Source organism: Rana temporaria, chromosome 9 (genome assembly GCF_905171775.1).
Source record: "Rana temporaria chromosome 9, aRanTem1.1, whole genome shotgun sequence".
Lineage (NCBI taxonomy): Eukaryota > Metazoa > Chordata > Amphibia > Anura > Ranidae > Rana > Rana temporaria.
This window is the reverse complement of record NC_053497.1, coordinates 123,084,870-123,109,561: the sequence shown is the minus strand read 5'-3', so window position 1 is coordinate 123,109,561 and position 24,692 is coordinate 123,084,870. Positions and strand designations below refer to the sequence as shown.

At 43.5% G+C, this 24,692-nt stretch overlaps 1 protein-coding gene across 1 annotated transcript in view; it reads right to left on the bottom strand.

Annotated features, from left to right (window-relative positions):
- POMT1 (protein O-mannosyltransferase 1) overlaps nt 1-24,692 on the bottom strand; it is a 66,271-nt gene that overhangs the window by 22,747 nt on the left and 18,832 nt on the right. The window contains exons 4-10 of the mRNA XM_040324393.1: nt 22,301-22,351; nt 16,032-16,178; nt 14,590-14,701; nt 12,998-13,063; nt 12,825-12,918; nt 12,595-12,750; nt 10,655-10,785 (exon numbers count right to left, since the gene is read on the bottom strand). Of these exons, the coding sequence (XP_040180327.1) occupies nt 10,655-10,785; nt 12,595-12,750; nt 12,825-12,918; nt 12,998-13,063; nt 14,590-14,701; nt 16,032-16,178; nt 22,301-22,351 (757 nt within the window). The remainder of the gene's footprint in view (nt 1-10,654; nt 10,786-12,594; nt 12,751-12,824; nt 12,919-12,997; nt 13,064-14,589; nt 14,702-16,031; nt 16,179-22,300; nt 22,352-24,692) is intronic.

Genomic DNA, 24,692 nt, shown 5'->3' with positions numbered 1-24,692 from the left:
TGCAGTCCGGCTCCTCTCTCGAGTACACGCACAAAATACACTTTAAAAAAATAAAAAATAAAAAATGCATGAAGAAATTTTATTTATTGGATATGTGTTATAGCAGAAACTAAAATTATTATTTTTTTTTCAAAATTGTCCGTTTTCTTTTAATTTATATTGCAAAAAAATTAAAATAAACCAGTAGTGATCAAATACCACCCAAAAGCTCTATTTGTGTGAAAAATATTATATACATTTTGTCTGGGTACAGCAGTGCATGATCGGATAATTACCAGTTAAAGTAAAGCAGTGGCGAATAGAAAAAAAATGGCCTGGTCATAAAGGGAGTAAAATCTTCCAGGAGGGCAAGTGGTTAAAAAACATATATGCATGCATGTGCAAATAGGCCTTAAAGCTCCCACCCAATCGCCTCCAGATCCCACAGCCCTCGGACCCAGACTGTAAGGAGCACTACCAAATGGAACAAAAATGAGGAATACCCCACAGCACCAGGGGCTAATCCAAGGTCAACCGCAGAGGGGGGTCTACAGACCAAGGGAAAATTCGAGTAACATAGACTTGTCTATTCATTCTCAAAAATAAATGTTATACTACATGTTACCCTGTCAAAAGGGCTTTATACTTACTAAAACATAAGACAAATGATCCACTAGGGGGAGCCAAAGCCCACTGTAGTGTAAAGGATCTTGTCAATGTTACCACGCGTGTAATATGGATGTCTATTAGGAATTCATTCAAGCATTTTTATGGATTTTATGCATCATTCACATTGTAATAAAACATTGTAAAATTTGACTGCCATTATCTATTGGTTATAATGTGAGCACCTTAAAAATCCCACTCCCCAGACTTCCGTTTCCGGGACGGTGGTGTGAGCATGGAGGAGTGAACACGCGTTAGCGAGGAGAGCCTGAAGTCCAGGGTGAGCTGAAGCAGGAGAGCGGCAGATCAGAGATCCGAGACCCCTCTCCCCCCTCTCCCCCCACTGAGAGCCCGCCGTGAGTAGGGGAAGAGAGCGGCACCTAACAGAGGTCCCTGACAGCTGATGTCGCGGCGGCGAGGAAAGAGCCAAGGAGGACGTACAGGAGGTGTCCAAGCCCCCAGCCACTCGTACATCACTCGTTATATGACGGTGAGAAGGGGGGTTGAACAACAGGAGGACGCCGGGGGAAGCAGCGCTCTGAGGAGGGAATCACTGACCGAGAGGTCCCTTAAAGCTGCAGCAGTAACTTTGAGCACATCTATACCTGACTCCGCGGCGGTAGAAGGACAACAGCTGATCGCTGGTGGGGGGTGTGTTGTCGCCTCAGGACCAGTCCTTATCCTGGCCGCTGCAGTAGATAAAGCTGTGAACGCCATAGGAGACCAGGACCGTGCGGGGGAGACTGAAAGACCCCCAGCGGAGGAGCAGACGGAGGTGGACATAGATTCAACGGCTTGGAATAGAGGTACTTCATTAATTCCTGCAGTGACAAGGTCAGTGGGGCCGGGAATTGATGACAAAGTAGCGGGGGATGTGATTGCGGGGTCCAGTGAGCAAACAAGGACATTATCTACACTGGCTGGAATGTCTGCACCCTTCATACCCCCGGCCCTCCCTTCATCTTTAACCCAGAGAGAGAAGAGTGTACTAAGTGGTGCTATACTAAGTACTAAGGGGAGTGAACATACATCAGATGAGCTTATGCAGCCTAGCACACAGAGCACACAAAGTATGTGGGATACAGGGAATGCATCTGAACCAGAGCTGATACCAGACATGCGACAGTTAAGCAGGCTTATCCAGGCTCTCCCATCCAAAGACGACATCCAGAAAATGTTAATGTCAATGACGAGTACCCTGAAAGAAGAGTTGGAAGAGATCCGGGTAAAAGTGGGGGTGCGGGAGCAAAAAGTGGGCATACTGGAGGAGCAACAAGTGGTCGTGGACTATAGACTGGGTGTGCTAGAGGAGAAATGTGAGAAACAGCAGCAGCAGCAGTTGGTAAGATTGCAATTAAACGCAGAGGAGGCAGACAACAGAAGCAGGAGGAATAATCTGCGAATAAAAGGAATACCAGAAAGCTTTGAGGGGGGGGCGTTAAGGGAAGCGGCTTTGGCCATTTTCAATAAAATTTTTAAAAAAAGCCCAGACTCCCCCCTTGAGTTAGACAGGGTCCATAAGGTCCCAACAACACGGAACCCAGACCAGACTAACCCTCGCGATGTGTTATGCAGGATTCACTTTTTTAGAGAAAAAGAAGAAATTCTTAGGGAAGCGTGGAAAGAAGGAACAGTGATGTGGGAGGGGACGAATATACAGATATTCCCGGATTTGTGCTGGCAAACCAAAGCCCGACGGCGGATGTTAAGACCCCTACTAGAGCACATACGTGGTCAAGGAGCCATATATAGATGGGGGTTTCCACTGGCTGTCAACGTGAAGAAGGAAGGAAGGAACTTTAATTTAAGAGAACCTTCCCAGCTCCCAGCGCTATTCGAATTTCTGGGGTCAACACCAATTGCAGTCTCCAACTGGCTAGATCTGCCAGCGGCAGCTGAAAGAGACATTAGATAAAGGGGTGGGAGGGAAGGACAGAAGGGGTAAGATCGTAGAGGACCGTAGAAGATATGGGGGAACCCCCCCCCCCTCCCAGCTTTGTAGAGAGAGAGAGAGAAAGAGGAGAAGGAGAAACCGATGGAAGAAGGGTCCTCCTGGAAGAATGTTTATTTATTTTTTTCCTCCCCTTTTTTTTTTTTTTTTTTTGTTGGAGGTCTTTTTTTTGGGGATCACCCAGACTTGGACTAGGGATGATGATAATATTCCCCCCTGGTGAAGGATATAATTTAAGAGAGCAATTCTCTGGTTGGCTGGGTTTGACCCCACCTCTCAAATGTGTATAGATTTATGGATGCTTCCTTCTTCCTGGGACTGGTTTATTATGGCCCTATTAGGGGCACAGTAAAATGAAATAGGAAGATCTAAAAATATAGGAGGGTTGGTAGGCTAGCACTCCCAGACCCGCTCATTGGGTAGGAGGGATAGGGGTGGGGGGGGGGGGGGCTTCACTAATTCACTAATTCACTAATGTCACTACCTCTAGATCCGATGGATTTAAGGATCAGAGAAGATACTAGATAAGTCACACAAAGGTATAAAGGGCGTACTATTAAGGGTAATTAGGGGTGTGTGGAAGTTGAGAACCCAGGGAAGGGAAGGGAGTGGGGGGGGTCTATGTTTTTTTTTTTTTTTTTTTTGGGGGGGGGTTTTTTTTTTTTTGGTAAATATTTGATGGCATTGTCAGTAATACTTGTAATATTTTTGGGGATACAGATAAGAGGGTAGGGGGGGGGGGTAAGAGGGGTCACGATAAATTATTGATATATTGACACATGGACACTAAAGGTCAAACAGGCCATGACACCTATCTAGAAGTATGACACAGGGGAGAGGGGTAAGGGGTAAGGGTAGAGGGTATAGGGGGAGGTATAGGGAGAGGTAAGGGGAGGTAGGGAGAGCGGGGTCTGGAGGTAACGGGGGCCTAAGAAGAGGACCTAATGGGGAAATTGGAAGAGAGAATAAAGAAGAGTAGGGACAGGAAAAGATGGAAAAGATGGCGGGAGGGGGGAGTAAAATATAAGGAGTAACATGCTAACAGATTAAAGAAGTTGAAGAGAGAGAGCCGGGAGGGAGGGGGGAGCTCAGAAGGAGGCCTGTAGTTTTTTTTTTTTTTTTTTGATCAGGGGGGGTGGAAAGGGGAAAGAAAAGAATAGACCTCTAATTGGTTAGACCGTGAGACAGAGATTTTTATGTCTAAATAGGTTTATATATGTCTATATATTTTTATGTTGGATTATGTTTAATGTTTTAAGGTCTATAGGGAGAGGGGGGGTACCCCATCTTGTGTGCATAGCCTATAGTAGACAAGAAATGGGGGGGGAGGGGAAAGGGATCTAAAGGGTTAATTCAGGGAGGCGCACCCGGACTTATATTAAGGCTTGATTCTCCTCGGTGCTCACACACCTTAGCCCACTAAAGCGCCTCTCCTCCGTGTGGAGGGAAGTCGGAGACGCTTATATATTTTTTTTTTTTTTGGTTTGTCCTCTCTGGGATCCTAGGGGATCAACCGGATTGGAGGACTAAGGAGACTTTTTTTTTTTCCCCCTTCTCTTCCCCCTCCTCGCCTCCCTCTTTTCTCCCTTCCTCTCCGGGGGGGATTCTCTTGCCCACCGCCCTTTTATCTACCTATTGGGTCCCTTTGATACCTCTACTGGTGCCCCAAGGAGTCACGTGACTGAGACCCCAAAATGGCAAGGATTAATTTGATGTCTTATAATGTGAAAGGGCTAAACAACCCTGAGAAAAGATCTAAATTGCTAGCAGAATTATGGAGACTAAAGACACATATTGTTTTTCTCCAAGAGACCCATTTTAAGAAAAATAAAAGTCCAAAACTGGGTAATTATAGATTTCCAACTATATACCAGAGTTCCTCATCGACAACAAAGACAAAGGGGGTTGCAATCATGTTATCAAAGACGACTTCATGGAAAGAAATAAAGGTTATCCAGGACGAGGAAGGACGCCTACTTATAGTAAAAGGCTATCTAAACGATCAGAAAGTAACTTTGGTTAACGTTTATATGCCTAATGAAGGACAAATCGTAGCGCTGGAGAAATATATTAATTTAATACAGCTGAATGCAGAGGGTATGATTATTTTGGCAGGGGATTTGAATATGGCCCTGGATCCTATCCTAGATACATCCAAGGGAACATCGCATATTTCATATAGCAAATTAAAGCGGGGGTTCACCCTTAGAGGGCACTTTTCCCCCTTAGATTCCTGCTCGTTATTACTAGGGGAATCGGCTATTTATTTAAAAATAGGTGCAGTACTTACCCGTTTACGAGACGCATCCTCTCCGTCGCTTCCGGGTATGGGCTTCGGGAATGGGCGTTCCTTCTTGATTGACAGGTTTCCGAGAGGCTTCCGACGGTCGCATCCATCGCGTCACGATTTTCCGAAAGAAGCCGAACGTCGGTGCGCAGGCGCAGTATAGAGCCGCACCGACGTTCGGCTTCTTTCGGCTACGAGTGACGCGATGGATGCGACCGTCGGAAGCCTCTCGGAAGACTGTCAATCAAGAAGGAACGCCCGCTCCCGAAGACCATACCCGGAAGCGACGGAAGAAGATGCAGCTCGAAAACGGGTAAGTACTGCACCTATATTAATACAAATAGCCGATTCCCCTAGACCGAACGAGCAGGAATCTAGGGGAAGAAAAAATTTTTTTTTAGAAATGGGTGAACTCCCGCTTTAAGTAAAGCAAAGAGCCTGATACAGGAGATACAGGTAGTAGATAGTTGGAGGACCAGGCATACCCAGGAGAGGGACTACACTTTCTTTTCAGCTAAACATAAAACATACTCGCGAATAGACTATATATTCGTATCACAAAATTTTTTACAGAATATAGTTGAGGCTTCCATTGGGTCATTTACAATCTCTGATCACTCACCGACAAACTGCACACTAGAATGGGGAGAACCTGTAGCACGCGAGTGGCACTGGAAAATAAACGAATCTCTCCTTAAAGACCCAGAGTATGAGGGAAAGATAGTCCAGGAAATGGAGGGGTTCTTTTCCGACAATGAGGTGGGAGAGGTTTCCCCAAGTTGCATCTGGGAAACCCATAAATGTTTCATGAGAGGGATTTTAATCTCAATGGGAACACGACGGAAACGTAGGATAGGAATAAGGATGGAAACATTACTGAGAGAAATTTGAAAATTGGAAAGGGTACATAAAAAGTCACTGGCAATTCAGATTGAGGAGAAGTTGAGGCAGGCGCGAGATGAATTGAACTTGCTACTAACAGACAATGCAAAAGCCTCATTAAGAAGATGTAAACGTGCCTTCTATGAATATGGTAATAAGCCTAGTAGGATGCTAGCGAGGGCATTAAGAGAAACGAGGACCCAAAACCGCATAGAAGGTATCAAAACAGGGGATAGGATAGTGAAATCATCACAAGAAATTGCAAAAGTATTTAAAAACTACTATACGAAGTTATACCAACTAAAAGAAGAGCTGGACACAGGAAAGACTAGTGGGCAGGAGGAAAGGATAAAGGAATACATTGAGAAGTCAGGAATGCCGAAATTAGCAGAGGAAATTGGGAGAAGTATGGAAGGGCCGATTACAGCTGAGGAATTTACAAATACCCTCAAATTGTTAAAACCAGGTAAAGCTCCCGGTCCTGATGGGTTCACCCTTTTTTACTATAAAACCTATGCAGAAAAACTGATGCCAAGATTCTTAAAGGCATATAACGCGATAAGAGAAGGACAGGGGATTCCGGAGGAAGCTCTTTTGGCACATATAGCGGTTATACCTAAGGAGGGAAAAGATTTAACACTATGCTCGAACTATCGTCCTATATCGCTTCTAAACGTTGACTTGAAGATCTTTACAAAAATCCTAGCAAATAGAATATTACCATATATCCCTGACCTGATACACCAAGATCAGGTGGGATTTACCCAAGGAAGGGAAGACAGGGAGAATACGCAGCGGGTGATTAATACGATCCATCTCTCCCAGGTATTTAGGAAAGCTCTAGTTCTCGTATCAACTGACGCCGAAAAAGCGTTCGATAGGGTGGACTGGAAGTTTTTAAAAACAATCATAAAATATATTGGTTTAGGGGAGGGGATGCAAAGATGGGTCATGAGTCTATATTCTCAGCCGAAAGCTAGAATAAAGATAAACGAGATTATGTCGGAACCTTTTGAGATACGGAATGGGACGCGACAAGGCTGCCCTCTGTCACCAATTATTTTTATTTTGACACTTGAACCCTTTTTAAGGACAATAAGGCAGAACACCGATATCAGAGGTATTTGTGTAAAGGGAGGAGTTTATAAACTGGCAGCTTTTGCCGATGATTTGTTGTTTTCTCTTACGGAACCTACTTTATCTCTTCCTCCATTGCTGGCCGAGATTGCTAGATATGGCGAGCTCTCAAATTTTAAAGTAAACTATGACAAATCGGAGGCAATGGGGGTAGAGATGAACATGGCACAACAACGACAATTGGCCTCTTTTTTCCCATTCAAATGGACAAATTCACATATTGGATATCTGGGGACCAAAATCCCGAAGAAATTAAATAGAATTTTAGAATTAAATTTAGCACCGTTGGTAAGGCAAATAAAACGTGACCTACAAAAATGGGATAAAGAGGTATTTACTTGGTTCGGTAGGGTCAATATCGTAAAGATGAATGCAATGCCGAGGTTATTATATCTATTACAGACACTCCCTATTAGCATACCTCAGGGATTTCTGAAAGAGATCAGAGCGAAGTTTGCGGGATTCATTTGGGCAGGGAAACCAGCCAGAGTTAGGAGAGACATTTTAACTTTACCAAAGGAAAAAGGAGGCATAGGTTTTCCAGACCCACTCACATACTACGAGGCTGTGCATCTGTCAAGAGTGTTGGATTGGTGCGTCACCCCGAAAGTTAAACCATGGATCCTTTTAGAACAGGCAATGATAGAATTACCATTGGAAGGACTAATTTGGCTTTCTAGAACCATTTTACCACAAGCAGTTAAAAAGCATCCAACGATAGGGCAATCAGGGTGGTGAAAAAAGTATTTAGAAAATCAAATGATGAAATAGAAGCAAATCCGATGACACCAGTCTTGGGAAACCCGGCATTTATGCCAGGTCTGAATGACCCAGGGTTTGGGAACTTAAAAAGATATGGCAAAATTAGATTGATTCACTTCCAGAAGGAAAACCGGGTAATGACATGGGAGGAAATAGAAAGCGAGTTAGCAGAGGACTTGGAGCCATATAGGAGAAGACAGTTAAGGGGCTTTCTGCGATCAATACAGAGTCAGACTATGGTGAGGGTAAGATTATCGGAATTCGAAAAATTGTGCTTAAAGGGAGAAGCGGTTAGACATTCATTATCACTGTTCTATTAAAGCTCCACAAGAAATAGGTTTTATACAAAACTGGGAGAGAGACTTAGGGGTAACTTTCACTGAGACCCAGAGGAAATTTTTTTTTGAATTTAATCATAAAGCCTCCCTAGCATCTAAGTACCAGGAAGGAGGATATAAGATTCTGAGCAGGTGGTACAGGACCCCAGAAGTTTTAAATCAAATTTTTCCACAAACGTCAAATATGTGTTGGCGATGCCTAAAAGAAGAGGGAACTCTGTTACATATTTTTTGGAATTGTGAAGGAGTGAAAGATTTTTGGAAGATGGTTTCAGACGAAATAGAAGGGATAACTGAAATGTCTCTTGGAGAAAATCCAGCGGCCTATCTGCTGTTAGATATTCCGATATCAGTAGTAAACTACAAAAAATCCTTGGTAAGACATCTGTTAATAGCAGCCAGAGCATGCATTCCAGCTTTATGGAAGAACACGTGCTCACCAAGTAGACCACAATGGCATGAAAAAATTAGGGAAATCCAATGTATGGAGAGTCTCACGATGGCTCTGAGGGAACAGGAGGAGAGGTTCAGGGAGGTATGGGCTCCCTATGATAGTTATAGGGAACGAAGGGAGTAGGTGGGAGGGGGGAGGATTGAGGGAGGGGAGGGGTGGAGGAGGAAGAATAATTTTGGAGGAATGATTGTTTTTTTTTTTTTTTCTTTCTCTGGGCTCAGGAAGGTTTTGGACAAGGGCCCGGATGTTGGGGTGGGAGGGGGGTGATGGGGATTTTCACTACCTCAAACAGGGGGAGGACATGTCAAATGTTTTGGGGGAATAGGAATTCAGAAAAGCGGTAAATTAGCGCGGGAGCTATATAGTAGTCTAATTATTTAACGGCAATCAGGGTCAGAGATAGGTCAGGAACAAGGATAATGTATAGTTGCTTGATTGTTGACTTTTATTCTCTAATATGACATGGTAATGTCCCTGTTTTTGTGGAATTGTGAAATAAGGAAAAATGAAAAATAAAGAATTGATAAAAAAAAAAAATCCCACTCCGACTCGATACAATCTTTTCTACACAATATGCACTATGTGTAAACAGGCACTTTGTTTTTAGTTATCCTTTAGGCCCCTTTCACACTGGGGCGCAGACGGTAAAGCGCCGCTATTTTCAGTGGTGCTTTACCGTCATGGTTGCAGAGGTATTCGGCCATTAGAGGGGCGATTTTAACCCCGATAGCGACCGGAAAAGGGTTAAAACCACCCGAAAAGCACGACTACAGTGGCGCTTTGCCGGCGGTATGGCCGCGGTGCCCATTGATTTCAATGGGCAAGAGCGGTGGAGGAGAAGATTATACACAGCTCCTTCACTGCTCCAAAGATGCTGCTTGCAGGAAAAATGTTAACGTCCTGCCTTTGCACCGCTCCAGGCAAGTAACTCAGTACTGAAGGAATAGGATCAGCAAGGCAGGTAGGTGGACAACTAGTTTTTAGAACGTCAGCACTGACAGTTAACATATTTCTCTCATGACAAGTTTTCTTTTTAATACAATTACAACACAAATCATTTAGTTTTGTGTTTACTAGTCAGTCTAATTAAAACAGGAAACGGCTCCAAAACAAAGAATTTCGTTTTGGATGGAGTGGGGAAGCTTTATAAAACAAACTAGATTAAAAAAAACACAGTGGACCAACACCAACAGATGATATGGCTCCCCAAATCATCACTGACTGTGGAAATTTCACACTGGACCTCATGCAACTTGGATTCTGTGCCTCTCCACTCTTCTTCCAGATTCCGGGACCTTGATTTCCAAATGAAATGCAAAATTTGCTTTTATCTGAAAAGAGAACTTTCGACCACCGAGCAACAGTCCAGTCCTTTCTCTCCTACAAGGAATGCGACAGCAGTATCCCATGTCCTGGATACATCCGTGTGTGGTGGCTCTTCACAATCACCTAACTTATATTATTAGCCTAATACGCTAGGCTGAGACTGCTGCCACCACTTTGAGTGTGTCCACCAAACTCTCCTTAAACATAAAGTGCAAAGTCTAAGTGCAGCACAATCACATATTACAAACAAAGTGAACCAACTGTAATACCAAATATAATAAAAACAGTGTAAAAAGTAATCATAGCCTTAGTGAACGCCACTCTAGATGGTACTGAAACACTCCTACTCCTGTTCCTGAATCACGCTACTTCACTTCTTTATTCTCGATCATCATTAAGACATGTCAAAGAAAAAAAACATAGTGCTCTCTGCTTCCAAATGTTTTTTTAAAACCGAACAGGGTTAAGCACTCACAGGGATATATGAAAAACTAGCATATAGTCAGCTCACCATGCCGATACAAATGGCTGGTCGTGACATCACGGGCTTCAGCTCCTCCCACCCATATGCGTTATGACCTCCTATTGGGCCTCTTCAGCAGTTCTATGCATGGGACTTTTTACACTGTTTATTATATTTGATATTACAGTTGGTTCACTTTGTTTGTTGTTTGTAATATGTGATTGCGCTGCACTTAGACTTTGCATTTCAGTTTTAACCCCGTCTCCTATGAAAATAAATCTTAGATTGTAAGCTGCAACGAGCAAGGCCCTCTGATTCCTCCTGTATTGAATTGCATTGTCATGCGCTGTGCAAACTGTTGGAGATATATATATCTCCTGTATAATATTAATAATAATAATATACTTACATTACTGGATAAGTGTGCTTGTGCGAGTGCAGCCAGCAAGGCACTGGTTTACCAAAGCCATTTCGAAGGGTAATCTGGGAGCCAAATGCCACCTCTAGTGGCTGCCCCTGGGTAATCCGTGACAGACCTCCCTGGAAACCAGAAATGAACAGGAATACCAATTTTAGAAATAAAGTCTATAAACGTACTGCATGTCATCAAAAGGCTTCATTCTAAACTCCCCCGGTGTCAGAATGGCGTCACATTAGAACCCCCAAATGTTAAAGTGCCTTTACACTAGATAATTAGGGGTGTATTTTTTTTTAAATAAATCTTTTTTATTTCTTACTTAATTAGGGGTGCATTTACTAAACAAAATCTGCATAGCAATTCACCCAGTAAAAGTGCATGTACATTTGTTCTCTGCAATTGGATGCTGGTCAAATGTTTTTCATTGATTTGAAACAAAAAAATAATAATGCTGCAATTGGCCACTAGATGGCGCTAAATATCATAGGAAATTACAGTTGTCAAAGGGACAGGAAAAACAGTAATAAACCTGACAGAAGTTCTAACCCCCTCCCCACTTTACGTAAAATGGTTTTGTTTTGGTCTGTGTTCCAACTGGGGAGATTTTCCCCATGCTTCCAGTTAGGGTAAAAATCACGCCAATGGGCACACAGACTGCAAACAAAAAACTGAAATAGGTTCCAACTCTTCCCCAGTCTGTCCTAAACTACAAAAATTGCTTTTGGCGTTGCTCTTTAAGTGTCTGCTTTTACCTCTTGAACCTCAGATAGTAGCAGGCCATTATTGAGGCACCACAAGAAATAGTGGGCCATTGCTTTGGTAGCTCTGGCGTTTAGGTTCTTTCATCCTAAAAAGTAGCGCCTGATAAAAGCTCCTGTGTATCGCATGAGAAAGACTAACAAGAGTTTACATGCTTATGTTATACAGCAGCCTTTCTATGCCCTTTTTTAAATGGAGGAACCCTTGATGTAACGTTCCGGCCAAAAGGAAACCCCTGCCAATACTTACTAGATCTACAGCTCACTGTACAATTGAGTGGTGGTCAGTGGCAAGAATGCTACCTACATTGCTGGCCTTTGAAATGCTCCCCTTACAGATGGCTAAAAAGATCTCTCATGGCAGTGGGCTAAAAAGATCTCTCATGGCAGTGGCTCTATATATATATATATATATATATATATATATATATATATATATATATATATATATATATAGTGCTGTGCGTTAAACGCGATATTAACGGCGTTAACGCAAACCCATGTTAACGCCGTCAATTTTTTTATCGCGCGATTAACGCTCGGGGTGGACGTGCAGAGTGTGCAGAGTGTGCAGAGTGTGCAGCGGCGCGGCTTACCTTCTCGCTGGATTCACAGGAAAGTTACTCACCTTGTCCCTGGATCCAGCGATGCCACCCCGCTGTGTGATCGAGCGGGTCCTCCTCGCTCGATTCACAGTGTCTGTGTGCCGCCGATCTCCGTTCCCTGCGACGTTACAACGCACGGGAGCGGAGAACGGCGCCAAATTCAAAAAAGTAAACAAACACAATACACACAGTATACTGTAATCTTATAGATTACAGTACTGTATGTAAAAAATACACACCCCCCTTGTCCCTAGTGGTCTGCCCAGTGTCCTACATGTACTTTTATATAATAAAAACTGTTCTTTCTGCCTGAAAACTGTAGATTGTCCAAAAGTGTCCCTTTATGTCAAAAATGGTTTTAGATCAGCTAGAAAACAGCGACCAAAATTTATGACGAATTAATCGTGAGTTAACTATGACATTAATCGCGATTAAAAATTTTAATCGTTTGACAGCACTTATATATATATATATATACACACGAGAGGCAGAAATTGTTCATAGTTCCAGGATCCCCTAGCAACCCTGGCTGAGTAAGGTTGGTCTAGAATTGTAAATCAACATCTACCTCCAGACTAGCTTGGAATGCACTGCTCATAATGTGATCATGGGGCCCGGAGTGAGTCAGTATGGATAGGTGTATATAGAAGGTTCCCAGGTAAAGAGCTGCAGGTACAAGCAGAAGAGCCAAGCAGCGTGCTCCCAAGTGAAACGCCACTAACATCTGCAAGAGAGAGAGAGCAGAGATGAAGGAATTGCTGGTCACACAGTCACTGCGCTGATAAGACAAGTACATACATTGGAGAGTTTGCGGTCACCAATCAGCTGCCAGCTATGGACTACAGCTATCCCGAGAATCAGAAGATAAGTGAAGAGACCCATATACTTCACCCTGAGAGCAGGAGATGAGCGTTAGAGGAGGATCATACAAGGGAAAGGTACGAGAAAGGTAAACTCAAAATACAACCTACCCCACAGCAAATGAGCAGGAAACACCAGTCAAAACCAGCCAGAACCACCAGGACATGGAAAACGGACTGGAAAGAGGAAAACATCAGTATAGTTTATCTATGTATCCTATGGCCTCAGCTATTTAAAGTATACCTAAATCCAATCACTAAAAGATTTGAAACGTTACTGTAAATTCCTACAGTTGTTTTTGGGGCTCAATTGCACTCGCGCACAGATGTCAAACTGGCGGCCCTCCAGCTGTTGCGGAACTACAAGTCCCATGAGGCATTGCAAGGCTGACAGTTACAAGTATGACTCCCACAGGTAGAGGCATGATGGGACTTTTAGTTCCACAACCTCTGGCGGGCCGCCAGTTTGTCACCCCTGCAGCAGCAAGGACTGTATCTGCTCTGAAGGCGATCCACTCTCAGATCTCATTTCAGAGGCATTTTTGAGAGGTGAGGTGGCAATATGTTGCCTCCAAGCCTCCTGTCACCGATTCTGGGTCACAGGAGTGCAAAAGGAAGAAGACAAGTATGGACAAAAAAAGCTTTGGCATTACTTCTCTTAAAGTGGTTGTATACCCGCATTTTTTATTTTATTTATTTTTTTACACCTGAAAAGTTAAAGCCATAATGAGCTAGTATGCACCGCATACTAGCTCATTATGAAATACTTACCTTAAAACGAGGTGTAGGGAACTTACCTGGTCCACGCCGAGCGAGATGTCATCTTGCTCCGGCGTGTCTTCCGGGTATCGCCGCTCCAGCGCTGTGATTGGCTAGGGCGGCGATGTCGTCACTCCCGCGCATGCGCGCGGGAGATTTAATTCCGGCAAGGGCCGGCGGCGGCCGGCCCTTTAGCCGAGGATCCCCCCTGCGCATGCACCGCTGTAATCAGTGGCGCATTGCAAGGGGAATATCTTCTAAACTGTACAGGTTTAGGAGATATTCTTTATACCTACAGGTAAGCCTTATAATAGGCTAACCTGTAGGTAAAAGTCAAAAAGAGGAGTTTACAACCACTTTAAGTAAGCTTTTATTAAATTATCAAAAATAGCTATTGTTGGTATTGTGATAACGTTGCTGATAAAATGAAAAAGTGTATGCTGTGACCATAGAACTTCTTCAAATGTTTTGTCCTAACCCTCTAACTGACACTTTTGCTTAGATAACTTGGTCAGTTACAGCTTAACTTCACTTTCAGGGGGACAAAATAGCAAATAAAAGTCATATTTTAAGTGATTGTTATAAAAATGTTCAATCTGCAGCTCTGTAATTTTCTGTATAATGCACTATGACAACCTGGAGGCGTTCTGTACAAAGAATGCATTAAGGTAAAAAATGTTCAGGCTTTAGAACCACTTCAAGGTAAAAATTCTAATAGAACAAAAAATGAATGCAACCATCACAACTATGAATTGGTAAGCTTCAATATAAAAAAAAATTCAGTTACATATAACTAATTTCTTCATAATGCTTACAGAGACAAACAGAGATGAATGAGGACTTGTTTTAAAGTTTGTTTACTGTTCAGATTACATAAATACTTAAGTGTGTATGATCAGAGAACAGGTTAACTTTAAGGTAGGTAGTTATCTTCTTTTGCTCACCTGATCTGCTGGTAACTCTGAAACTTGAGGTATGACAGGAAAGTCAGAAGAATGAAGAAGATGAGGACAGGTTCCAGCAGGATCAGTCGTGATTGGGTGATTAGAGCATTTTCTAGAACACAGCATAAGGAAACATTTTTAAATTCCTGCACATTTACCTGTCAGATCAAAGTGCTTCTCTGTACAGAAATTGGACTGCGGTCCTCAACCACACACTTATGATCTAGCAGCAAGCCCAACTTCTATATGATCTAAGGACCATGCTTGGAGTCTTATCCTTACTTGCTAAATAACTTTTCCCTGCCTCTACACTGTTAGGTTTTTATAAGCTACAGTAATTCAGATATTTAGAGAAGTGGAAAGGATAGTCAATATGGTGCTACATAGGCGTACACTGGGCAGGATCAAACTAAGTGAACTGGGAGGACAGTTTGGGTGGATAGTGCACAGGAAGGGTCCTTTGATTTCGTAAATGGATCCAACACCAGCACACTTGACGCAGCATTTCTAGAAGACTGGAGCCATCTCTAGGTAGACAACCTAACAGAACAGAGTGCGCAGACCAAGTGTAGCGGGCAACGTGACATTTATTGGAAAAAAGACAATTGATGCTTGACATAGTTCTCAGATGGCTTTCACAACCAAGAGAGATGCCTGGAGGGCTGTCAGTATGGATACCCTGGTAGGATGTTTCCTGTAGTCAGGGAGACAGCAAGGGGGTGCCAGACAGAAGAATAAGGGTGTGTGGCTATGCCGCCTTGAACATCAAATCTTGTTTCATCACTTCCTGTTGGCACCTGCGCACCACAGAGCTTACATGCTGCTTCCTCCGAAGGTTGCCTGGGTTACTCTGGCTACCTAACTCCATCCACACAGCGGCAGCACTCTCCTGGGATCCTAACTAGAACCCTGCTATGACTGGCACCTTAGCATACCATTCATGTGAATTCCTACACCAGGGATATGCAATTAGCAGACCTCCAGTTGTTGCAAAACTACAAGTCCCATCATGCCTCTGCCTCTGGGTGTCATGCTTGTGGCTGTCAGAGTCTTGCTATGCCTCATGGGAATTGTAGTTCTGCAACAGCTGGAGGTCCGCTAATTGCATATCCCCATCCTACACAATTGAAGCGAGTTGACAGTTTTGTGAGCGGTTTCCATTCTTCTAGCTTACTGCACTTAGACTGGTGCCCCCTTGCTCTCATTCTGACTACAGAAAACATCAGGACCACTACCAGGGTATCCATACTGGCAGCCCTCCAGGCATCTCTCCCGATTGTGAAAGCCATCTGAGAACTATATCCAGCTTTCTGGATTTTACTAAATGTGTGATGTTGTCTTTTACCAATTAATGTTGTGTTACTTGTTACATTTCGTCTGCGCACTCTGCTCTGTTTACATCAAATAAAATGACAGACCATAAAAATAAAAGTAAAGCTCACCAAACAAAACCAAAAGAGCAGCTATCAGTCCTGCCAGCGTAGAGAATCCAAGCTCCAGTACTATCTGATAGGCCAGCGGAACACACAGTCCTCCGGACACAGCTGGCAGTAGGCGAAGGGCCCAAACAGGGACATTGCTGGCATATTCTGCAAGGAAAACAGTAAAAACACATTAGTGCAGTATACAGATGCTACAGAAGAGAAAAACATTGTCAGGTTTCTAAGAGAGGCCATTACGGTTTTGGTTTATCATTTAAACAGTTTTTCCTCTTATATAGGTCTTAATGTGTAGACTACTTTTATTTTACAAGCAAGAATTTAATAGAGGGGGCTTGCCATGACACAGGATTTGCAGTGTATTATAAGTCTTGCAATTAGAAACCATGGCAGAAGCTGCTTTCTTTTAGAGCCCTTTCACATCGAGCTGCCCCGAGCGCCGGCGGTAAAACGTGTCGCTTTACCGTCAGATTTGCGAAGCTTTTCCGGGCCACTAGCGGGAGTGGTTTTACCCCCGTGCTAGCGGCCGAAAAAGGGTTAAAACCGCCCCGCAAAGCGCTGCTACAGCAGAGTTTTGCCGGCGGTACGGTGGCACTGTCCATTGATTTCAATGGGCAGGAGCGCATTAGGAGCGGTGAGTTCACCGCTCCAAAGAAGCTGCTGGCAGGACTTTTTCTGACGCCCTGCCAGCGCACCGCTCCAGTGTGAAAGCCCTCTGGCTTTCACACTGGAATGAATGGAGCAGCTGTTTTAGGGCATTTTGCAGGCACTATTTTTAAGGCTATAGCGCCTGCAAAACGCTCCCAGTGTAAAAGGGGTCTTAGTGAAAGTTAAAGTAGTATGAAGACAGACATTTCATGGTACTAGTCACAAGAACAGCAAGCAAGTTGAAATCTTCTCGGCGGTCCTAAAATGGCACCCAGACGCAGCAGCGTTTATTGGTATAACAGCTGCCTGTCAGTTGTACTGTAGCTGTGGTTCAGCACTAAATCCTAAAGCCAAATCACTCCTGGACTTGAGATTACACTACTCAGCACTAACCAATAGCATTAAAATACAATACATTTGTTAGGAAAAAATTAGAACATTTAAAAATGAATATTCTTGAGTAATATCAACAAGTCTTACCAACCACTAGGTGTAATTTTCTTGGTTTGGCAAGATATTTCCACACACAGGGAGGGGAAGTTACAAATACTGGAGTAGCCAGAAGCTGGAGCAGATGTTCATGGCAATCAGTTAGCTTCTATATTTTCCATTCAAAGCTTAAAGTGGAATAGTCAGATAATTCAAGTAGAACTATAGGCAAAACTTTTGGGCCCGCAGGAGTTGCGAGAACCGGAGGACGTCATATGATGTCCATTTTGGAGGAGGAGATGTTCCTGCCGGCGTCATTTTACTATGGCCCGGTATGGAAGTGGTTAAGCTCCTAGAGTGGCCTAGACAGACAAAATATGTGGTGGGAGCTGAAAGTTCGAGTTACCAAATGTCAGCCTCAAATCCTTAGTGACTTGGAGAGGATCTACAAGGAGGAGTGGGACAAAATCCCTCCTAAGATGTGTGCAAAGCTGGTGGCCAACTACAATAAACGTCTGACCTATGTGATTGCCAACAAGGGTTTTGCCACCAAGTCATGTTTTGCAAAGGGGTCAAATACTTATTTAACTCATTAACCACTTCAGCCCCGGAAGATTTGGCTGCTCCATGACCAGGCCATTTTTTTGGCGATACGGCACTACATTGTTTTAACTGACAATTACACAGTTGTGCGATGTTGCGCCCAAAAAATTACGTCCTTTTTCCCCACACAAATAGAGCTTTCTTTTGGTGGTATTTGATCACCTCTGTGGTTTTTGTTTTTTGTGCAATAAACAAAAGGAGAGCGACAATTAAGAAAAAAAAAAATGTTTCCTCAGTTTAGGCCAATACGTATTCTTCTACATATTTTTGGTGAAAAAAATACTTAAAGCGGTGGTTCACCCTAAAAACGACTTTCCCCTATTACACTGCCCCCCCGCATTACAATACGATTATGCCTTTAATTTTTTTTTTGCTGCTGTACATACCTGGGTACAGCTATTCACCGTGTCCTCCGGGTTGCGAGTCCCGCGGGAGTGGGCGTTCCTAACATGGCGGTGATTGACGTTTCGACTAAAAAATGAGCTCCCCCCCGTCGCGTAAGCCGCGTCACGACTGGCGAAAGGAGCCGAACGGCGATGCGCAGGCGCAGTATAGCGCCGACTCGCCGTTCGGCTCCTTCCGCCAATCGTGACGCTGCTTACGCGACGGGGGGAGCTCGTTTTTTAGTCAAAGCGTCAATCACCGCCATGTTAGGAACGCCCACTCCCGCGGGACTCGCAACCCGGAGGACACGGTGAATAGCTGTACCCAGGTATGTACAGCAGCAAAAAAAAAATTAAAGGCATAATCGTATTGTAATGCGGGGGGGCAGTGTAATAGTGGAAAGTCGTTTTTAGGGTGAACCACCGCTTTAATACTTTGTTATGTATCCTTTGTTGGCAATGACAGGGGTCAAATGTTTTCTGTAAGTCTTCACAAGGTTGTCACACACTGTTGCTGGTATGTTGGCCCATTCCTCCATGCAGATCTCCTCTAGAGCAGAGATGTTTTGGGGCTGTCGCTGGGCAACACAAACTTTCAACTTCCTCCAAAGGTTTTCTATGGGGTTGAGATCTGGAGACTGGCTAGGCCACTCCAGGACCTTAAAATGCTTCTTACGAAGCCACTCCTTTGTTGCCCGGGCGGTGTGTTTGGGATCATTGTCATGCTGAAAGACCCAGCCACGTTTCATCTTCAATGCCCTTGCTGATGCGAGGAGGTTTGCACTCAAAATCTCACGATACATGGCCCCATTCATTCTTTTATGTACAAGGATCAGCTGTCCTGTTCCCTTTGCAGAGAAACAGCCCAAAGCATGATGTTGCCACCCCCCATGCTTCACAGAAGGTATGATGTTCTTTGGTTGCAACTCAGCATTCTCTCTCCTCCAAACACGACCAGTTGTGTTTCTACCAAACAGTTCTACTTTGGTTTTATCTGACCATATGACATTCTCCCAATCCTCTTCTGGATCATCCAAATGCTCTCTAGCAAACCTCAGACGGGCCCGGACATGTACTGGCTTAAGCAGGCTGACACATCTGGCACTGCAGGATCTGAGTCCCTGTCGGCGTAGTGTGTTACCGATGTTAGCCTTTGTTACGTTGGTTCCAGCTCTCTGCAGGTCATTCACTAGGTCCCCCAGTGTGGTTTTGGGATTTTTGCTCACTGTTCTTGTGATCATTTTGACCCCACGGGGTGAGATCTTGCGTGGAGCCCCAGATCGAGGGAGATTATCAGTGGTCTTGTATGTCTTCCATTTTCAAATTTTTGCTCCCACAGTTGATTTCTTCACACCAAGCTGCTTGCCTATTGCAGATTCAGTCTTCCCAGCCTGGTGCAGGTCTACAATTTTTTTGGTGTCTCTCGACAGCTCTTTGGTCTTCACCATAGTGGAGTTTGGAGTGTGACTGTTTGGAGGTTGTGGACAGGTGTCTTTTTATACGGATAACAAGTTCAAACAGGTGCCATTAATACAGGTAAGAAGTGGAGGACAGAGGAGCCTCTTAGGCTGCGTACACACGATCGGTCAAAACCAATGAAAACGGACCGAAGGACCTTTTCATCGGTCCAAACCGATCGTGTGTGGGCCCCATCGGTCAGTTAACCTTCGGTCCAAAAAATGAGAACTTAAAATTTAACCGATGGACGCCTAACCGATAGGTCAAAACCGAGCGTTAGTATGCAAAAGCATCGGTTAAAAACCTGCGCATGCTCTGAATCAAGTCGACGCATGCTTGGAAGCATTGAACTTCGTTTTTTTCAGCACGTCGTTGTGTTTTACGTCACCGCGTTCTGACACAATTGTTTTTTTTAACCAATGGTGTGTAGGAGCGACGGACCATCAGTCAGGTTCCTCGGTTAACCAATGAGAACGGTCCTTCGGACCGTTCTCATCGGATGGACTGATCGTGTGTACGCGACCTTAAAGAAGAAGATACAGGTCTGTGAGAGCCAGAAATCTTGCTTGTTTGTAGAGGAGACCAAATACTTATTTTCCACCATAATTTGCAAATAAATTATTTCCAAATCAGACAATGTGATTGTCTGGATTTGTTTCCACATTTTGTCTCTCATAGTTGGAGGTTTACCTATGATGACTAGGGATGAGCTTCGAGTTCAAGTCGAACTCATGTTCGACTCGAACATTGCCTGTTCGGCGAACAACAAACAATTTGGGGTGTTCGCAGCGAATTCGAAAAGCCGCGGAACACCCTGTTAAAGTCTATGGGAGAAATCTAAAGTGATCATTTTAAAGGCTAATATGCAAGTTATTGTCCTAAAAAGTGTTTGGGGACCTGGGTCCTGCCCCAGGGGACATGTATCAATGCAATTTTTTTTTTTAAAAACTCACGTTTTTTTGGGAGCAGTGAATTTAATAATGCTTAAAGTGAAACAATAAAAGTGAAATATCCCTTTAAATTTTGTACCTAGGGGGGCTGTAAAGTAAGCATGTGAAATAGTGCATGTTTCCCGTAGTTAGAACTGTCTCTGCACAAAGTGTCATTTCTGAAGGAAAAAAAGTCATTTAACCACTTAAAGGGACACTAAAGGATTTTTTTTAAGCTAAATAGCTTCCTTTACCTTACTGCAGTCCTGGTTTCATGTCCTCATTGTTCGTTTTTGCTTTGATGTTGCTGTAATTCCTCTCTGTTGTGGACACTTCCTGGGCACATGCACGTATAGGTACGTAATGTGCTAGTACCTAGCCGTGAGTCCTGCGATCGGTCCCCGGAGCTGAAGAATGTGGAAAGCTGTGTGTAAACACGGCTTCCCCGTTCTTCACTGTGGCGGCGTCATCGATCGTGTGATCCCTTTTATAGGGATACACAATCGATGACGTCACACCTACAGCCACACCCCCCTACAGTTGTAAACACACATGAGGTCACACATAACCCCACCAGCGCCCCCTGTGGTTAACTCCCAAACTGCAATTGTCATTTTCACAGTAAACAATGCATTTTAAAAATGTCAAAATTGTCCGAAATGTGTCCGCCATAATGTCGCAGTCAAGAAAAAAAAATAAAATTTTTGATCGCCGCCATTAGTAGTAAAAAAAAAAAAAATTATAAAAATGCAATAAAACTATCCCCTATTTTGTAAACGCTATAAATTTTGCGCAAACCAACTGATAAACGCTTATTGCGATTTTTTTTACCAAAAATAGGTAGAAGAATACGTATTGGCCTAAACTGAGGAAAATTTATTTTTATATATATATATTTTTGGGGGATATTTATTATAGCAAAAAGTAAAAAATATAGATTAGTTTTTAAAAAAGGCCGCTCTTTTTTTGTTTATAGCGCAAAAAATAAAAAAAACGCAGAGGTGATCAAATACCACCAAAAGAAAGCTCTATTTGTGGGAAAAAAAGGATGCCAATTTTTTTTTGGGAGCCTTGTCGCACGACCGCGCAATTGTCAGTTAAAGCGACGCAGTGGCGAATCGCAAAAAGGGGCAAGGTCCTTAACCTGTATAATGGTCCGGGTCTTAAGTGGTTAAAGTGGACCTTTAGTCACTTTTTCATCTATTAAATCTTCTGCCCTTGTTGTATTAACTTTGTAAAGTAAATGTTTTTTTCTGCCAGTAAATACCTTATACAGTTCGCTTCCTTTCTTGTCTGGAAAAAAAAAGCCTAGGCTTATGACATCATGCACAGCTCTCTCTCTCATGAACATTTGCCAAGAAGGGAGGGGTGGTGAGTCATAAAAAGGCCAATCAGAGCTGCAGAGCTGGAGGTGTGCCTCTGTGTGTCTGTGTAAATCCAGGAAGTGAACAGGCAACAGCTTCAGCTGCCCACAGTTAAAATGTATGCAGCCAGACTTAGTGGAGGGAGATTTGGCAAGTACAGTATATATAAAATAATATGCAAAGTGGTTGAAGGTAAGCAACAGAATGGCAAAGATGTTTTTATTACAAATTACGTTAGAAGACTGCAGTTCTTCAAGTCAGATGTTCTTGATGACATACGCATCAAATGCTAATGAAAGCAGGTGCAATGCAGTTCAGAAGTTTAGCAATCACAAACTTGTGAAAATGTCACTGTTGTGACAACGTGTGTCATCGCACAAATATCAAGACACACTGGGATACCAGAGGGGAAAAGGGTTCTAGTTACCATTGCTGGACTATTGTGCCTTGCATCCTACCTGCTCCAATTCTGTTCCACATGAAGTTACCATCAAAACCGCTCAGATATCCTGTTGAAAATAAAATAAACTGTTAAAAAAGGTAGAAAAACTCAAGTGCATATGGGTTTAACAGTTATGTAACTGAACCTTCTGCGACTTGTTAATGTACAATTGTTTTTCATTACAATGGCAAATGTTGATATTGTATTGGTAAAAATGTTAATAAAAATATTGGAAACAAAAAAAAGTAGAAAAATTCTGAATCATTTCAACTCACACAGACTACGATTTCATGGCAGGAATAAAATCTAATTCATTAAAGAGTAACTTCACTTTTGTTGAGTAAAAAACATTCCCCTCTGAGTGATCTATGTACGGCATAAGGACTTTAACAAACTTTGTTGCAGATTCCTACCTTTTGTTATTCTGAAGAAATCCCTGTGTTTGTCTGTGTCCATGTGAAAGTGAATATAATGGCCCGGATTCACAAAGCACTTGCGCCGACGTATCTCCAGATACGCCGCGTAAGTGCAAATATGCGCCGTACCCACAAACTAAGATACGCCTAAAAACAGGCTTAATCCCGCCGACGTACATTGCCTACGCCTGGCGTGGGGTGGGCGCACATTTACGCTGGCCGCATGGTGGCGCTGCCATTGATTAGCCATTCAAATATGCAAATGAGGAAAATACGGCGATTCACGAACCTGCGCCCGCCCGACGCAGGCTACGAGAGGTGCGCGTAAGTTGTACATCCGGCGTAAGTTAAGCCCCATAATTGAGGTGTAACTCAGCAGCAGACATGTAAAGGTTTTTACGTAGTTTACGTTGGACCTGTGTCTGGATGGGCGTAGATTATGTTCATGGCATAGGCAGTGATCCGGCGTATCTTAGGTAGTTGTTCCGACGTGGTTATGAGCATTCGCACGGGGATGCGTCCACGACACGACGCGTGCACAGTTTGTTTAACGTACTTGTCTGGCTCTGAAACCATCATTTGCATGGGGTCACGCCTCATTTGCATGGCTTTGCATGGGGCAAGCCCACTTCCACCTACGCCGGCCTGCGCCTTCGAAATCTATGCCTCGCCGACGCAGCTTTGGGAGCACTGGCTTCCTGAATTCCATGCTTGCCTCTCTGCGCTGCGTCGGCATAGCGTACATTGAGATGCGCTACGGCAGCGTAATGTGCGCCTGTTCTCTGTGAATCCGGGTCAAAAAAAAAAAGAATAATAGTAAATTTTTTGCAGGCTAAAAAAATAAAAAATAAAAGTTTACAATTTTTTTTTTAGGACCCTGAAAAGCATTGTTGCACTAGTGATCATCAATTCGCTGATGCCATGCAGGTCTCCTGCACACTGTCAGTCGTATGGCCATGCAGTTTCACACTGACAGGAAGACTCAATATTGAACTACCACAGAGTTCCACAGCGCTGTGGTAGTTCATTGAGAACTACAAGCCTACAGCCACAAAGGATATCGGGGCTTGTAGCTCACTCAGACACACAGAGCTGTGTGAATAAAATGATGTAGAGGTGGAGCCCCGCTGTTTTCAAATAGTGACAGCTGGTACGGAAAACTTCTCCCTGTACTGCTGTCACAGGGAGGAGGGAACGGTGAGCAGCTGCAGCACAGAAAACTCTGTCACCATAAAAATAAACAAGCACAATTACTAATTCTGCGCCGGTAAAAGGAATTTTCACTTTCTTACATACCTAGGGGCCACCGCTTGTACACTATGCCATCTGTGGTTTTGGTTGCAGGCCCCTATGTGGCTACTGTGTCCCTTCATGGCTGGCAGGGCTCACTAGCGATATAGAGCCCAGCAGGTGGAACCACAGTGTGCAATGGAGGCAGGACTGATGAGCATTATTAACCACTTAAAGACCTCAGGTGTTTTTCAGATTTGGTGTTTGCAAGACTAAAACAGTTTTTTCTGCTAGAAAATTACTTAAAACCCCCAAACATTATATATTTTTTTTTCTAACACCCTAGAGAATAAAATGGCGGTCATCGCAATACTTTTTGTCACACCGTATTTGCGCAGCAGTCTTACAAGCGCACTTTTTTTGGAAAAAATTCACTTTTTTGAATTAAAAAATAAGACAACAATAAATTTGGCCCAATTTTTTTATATATTGTGAAAGATAATGTTACGCCGAGTAAAATGATACCCAACATGTCACGCTTTAAAATTGCGCCCGCTCGTGGCATGGCGTCAAACTTTTACCCTTAAAAATCTAGATAGGCGACGTTTAAAAAATTCTATAAGTTGCATTTTTTGAGCTACAGAGTAGCTCTAGGGCTATAATTATTGCTCTCGCTCTAACGATCGCGGCGATACCTCACTTGTGTGATTTGAACACCGTTTTCATATGCGGGCGCTACTCGCGTATGCGTTCGCTTCTGCG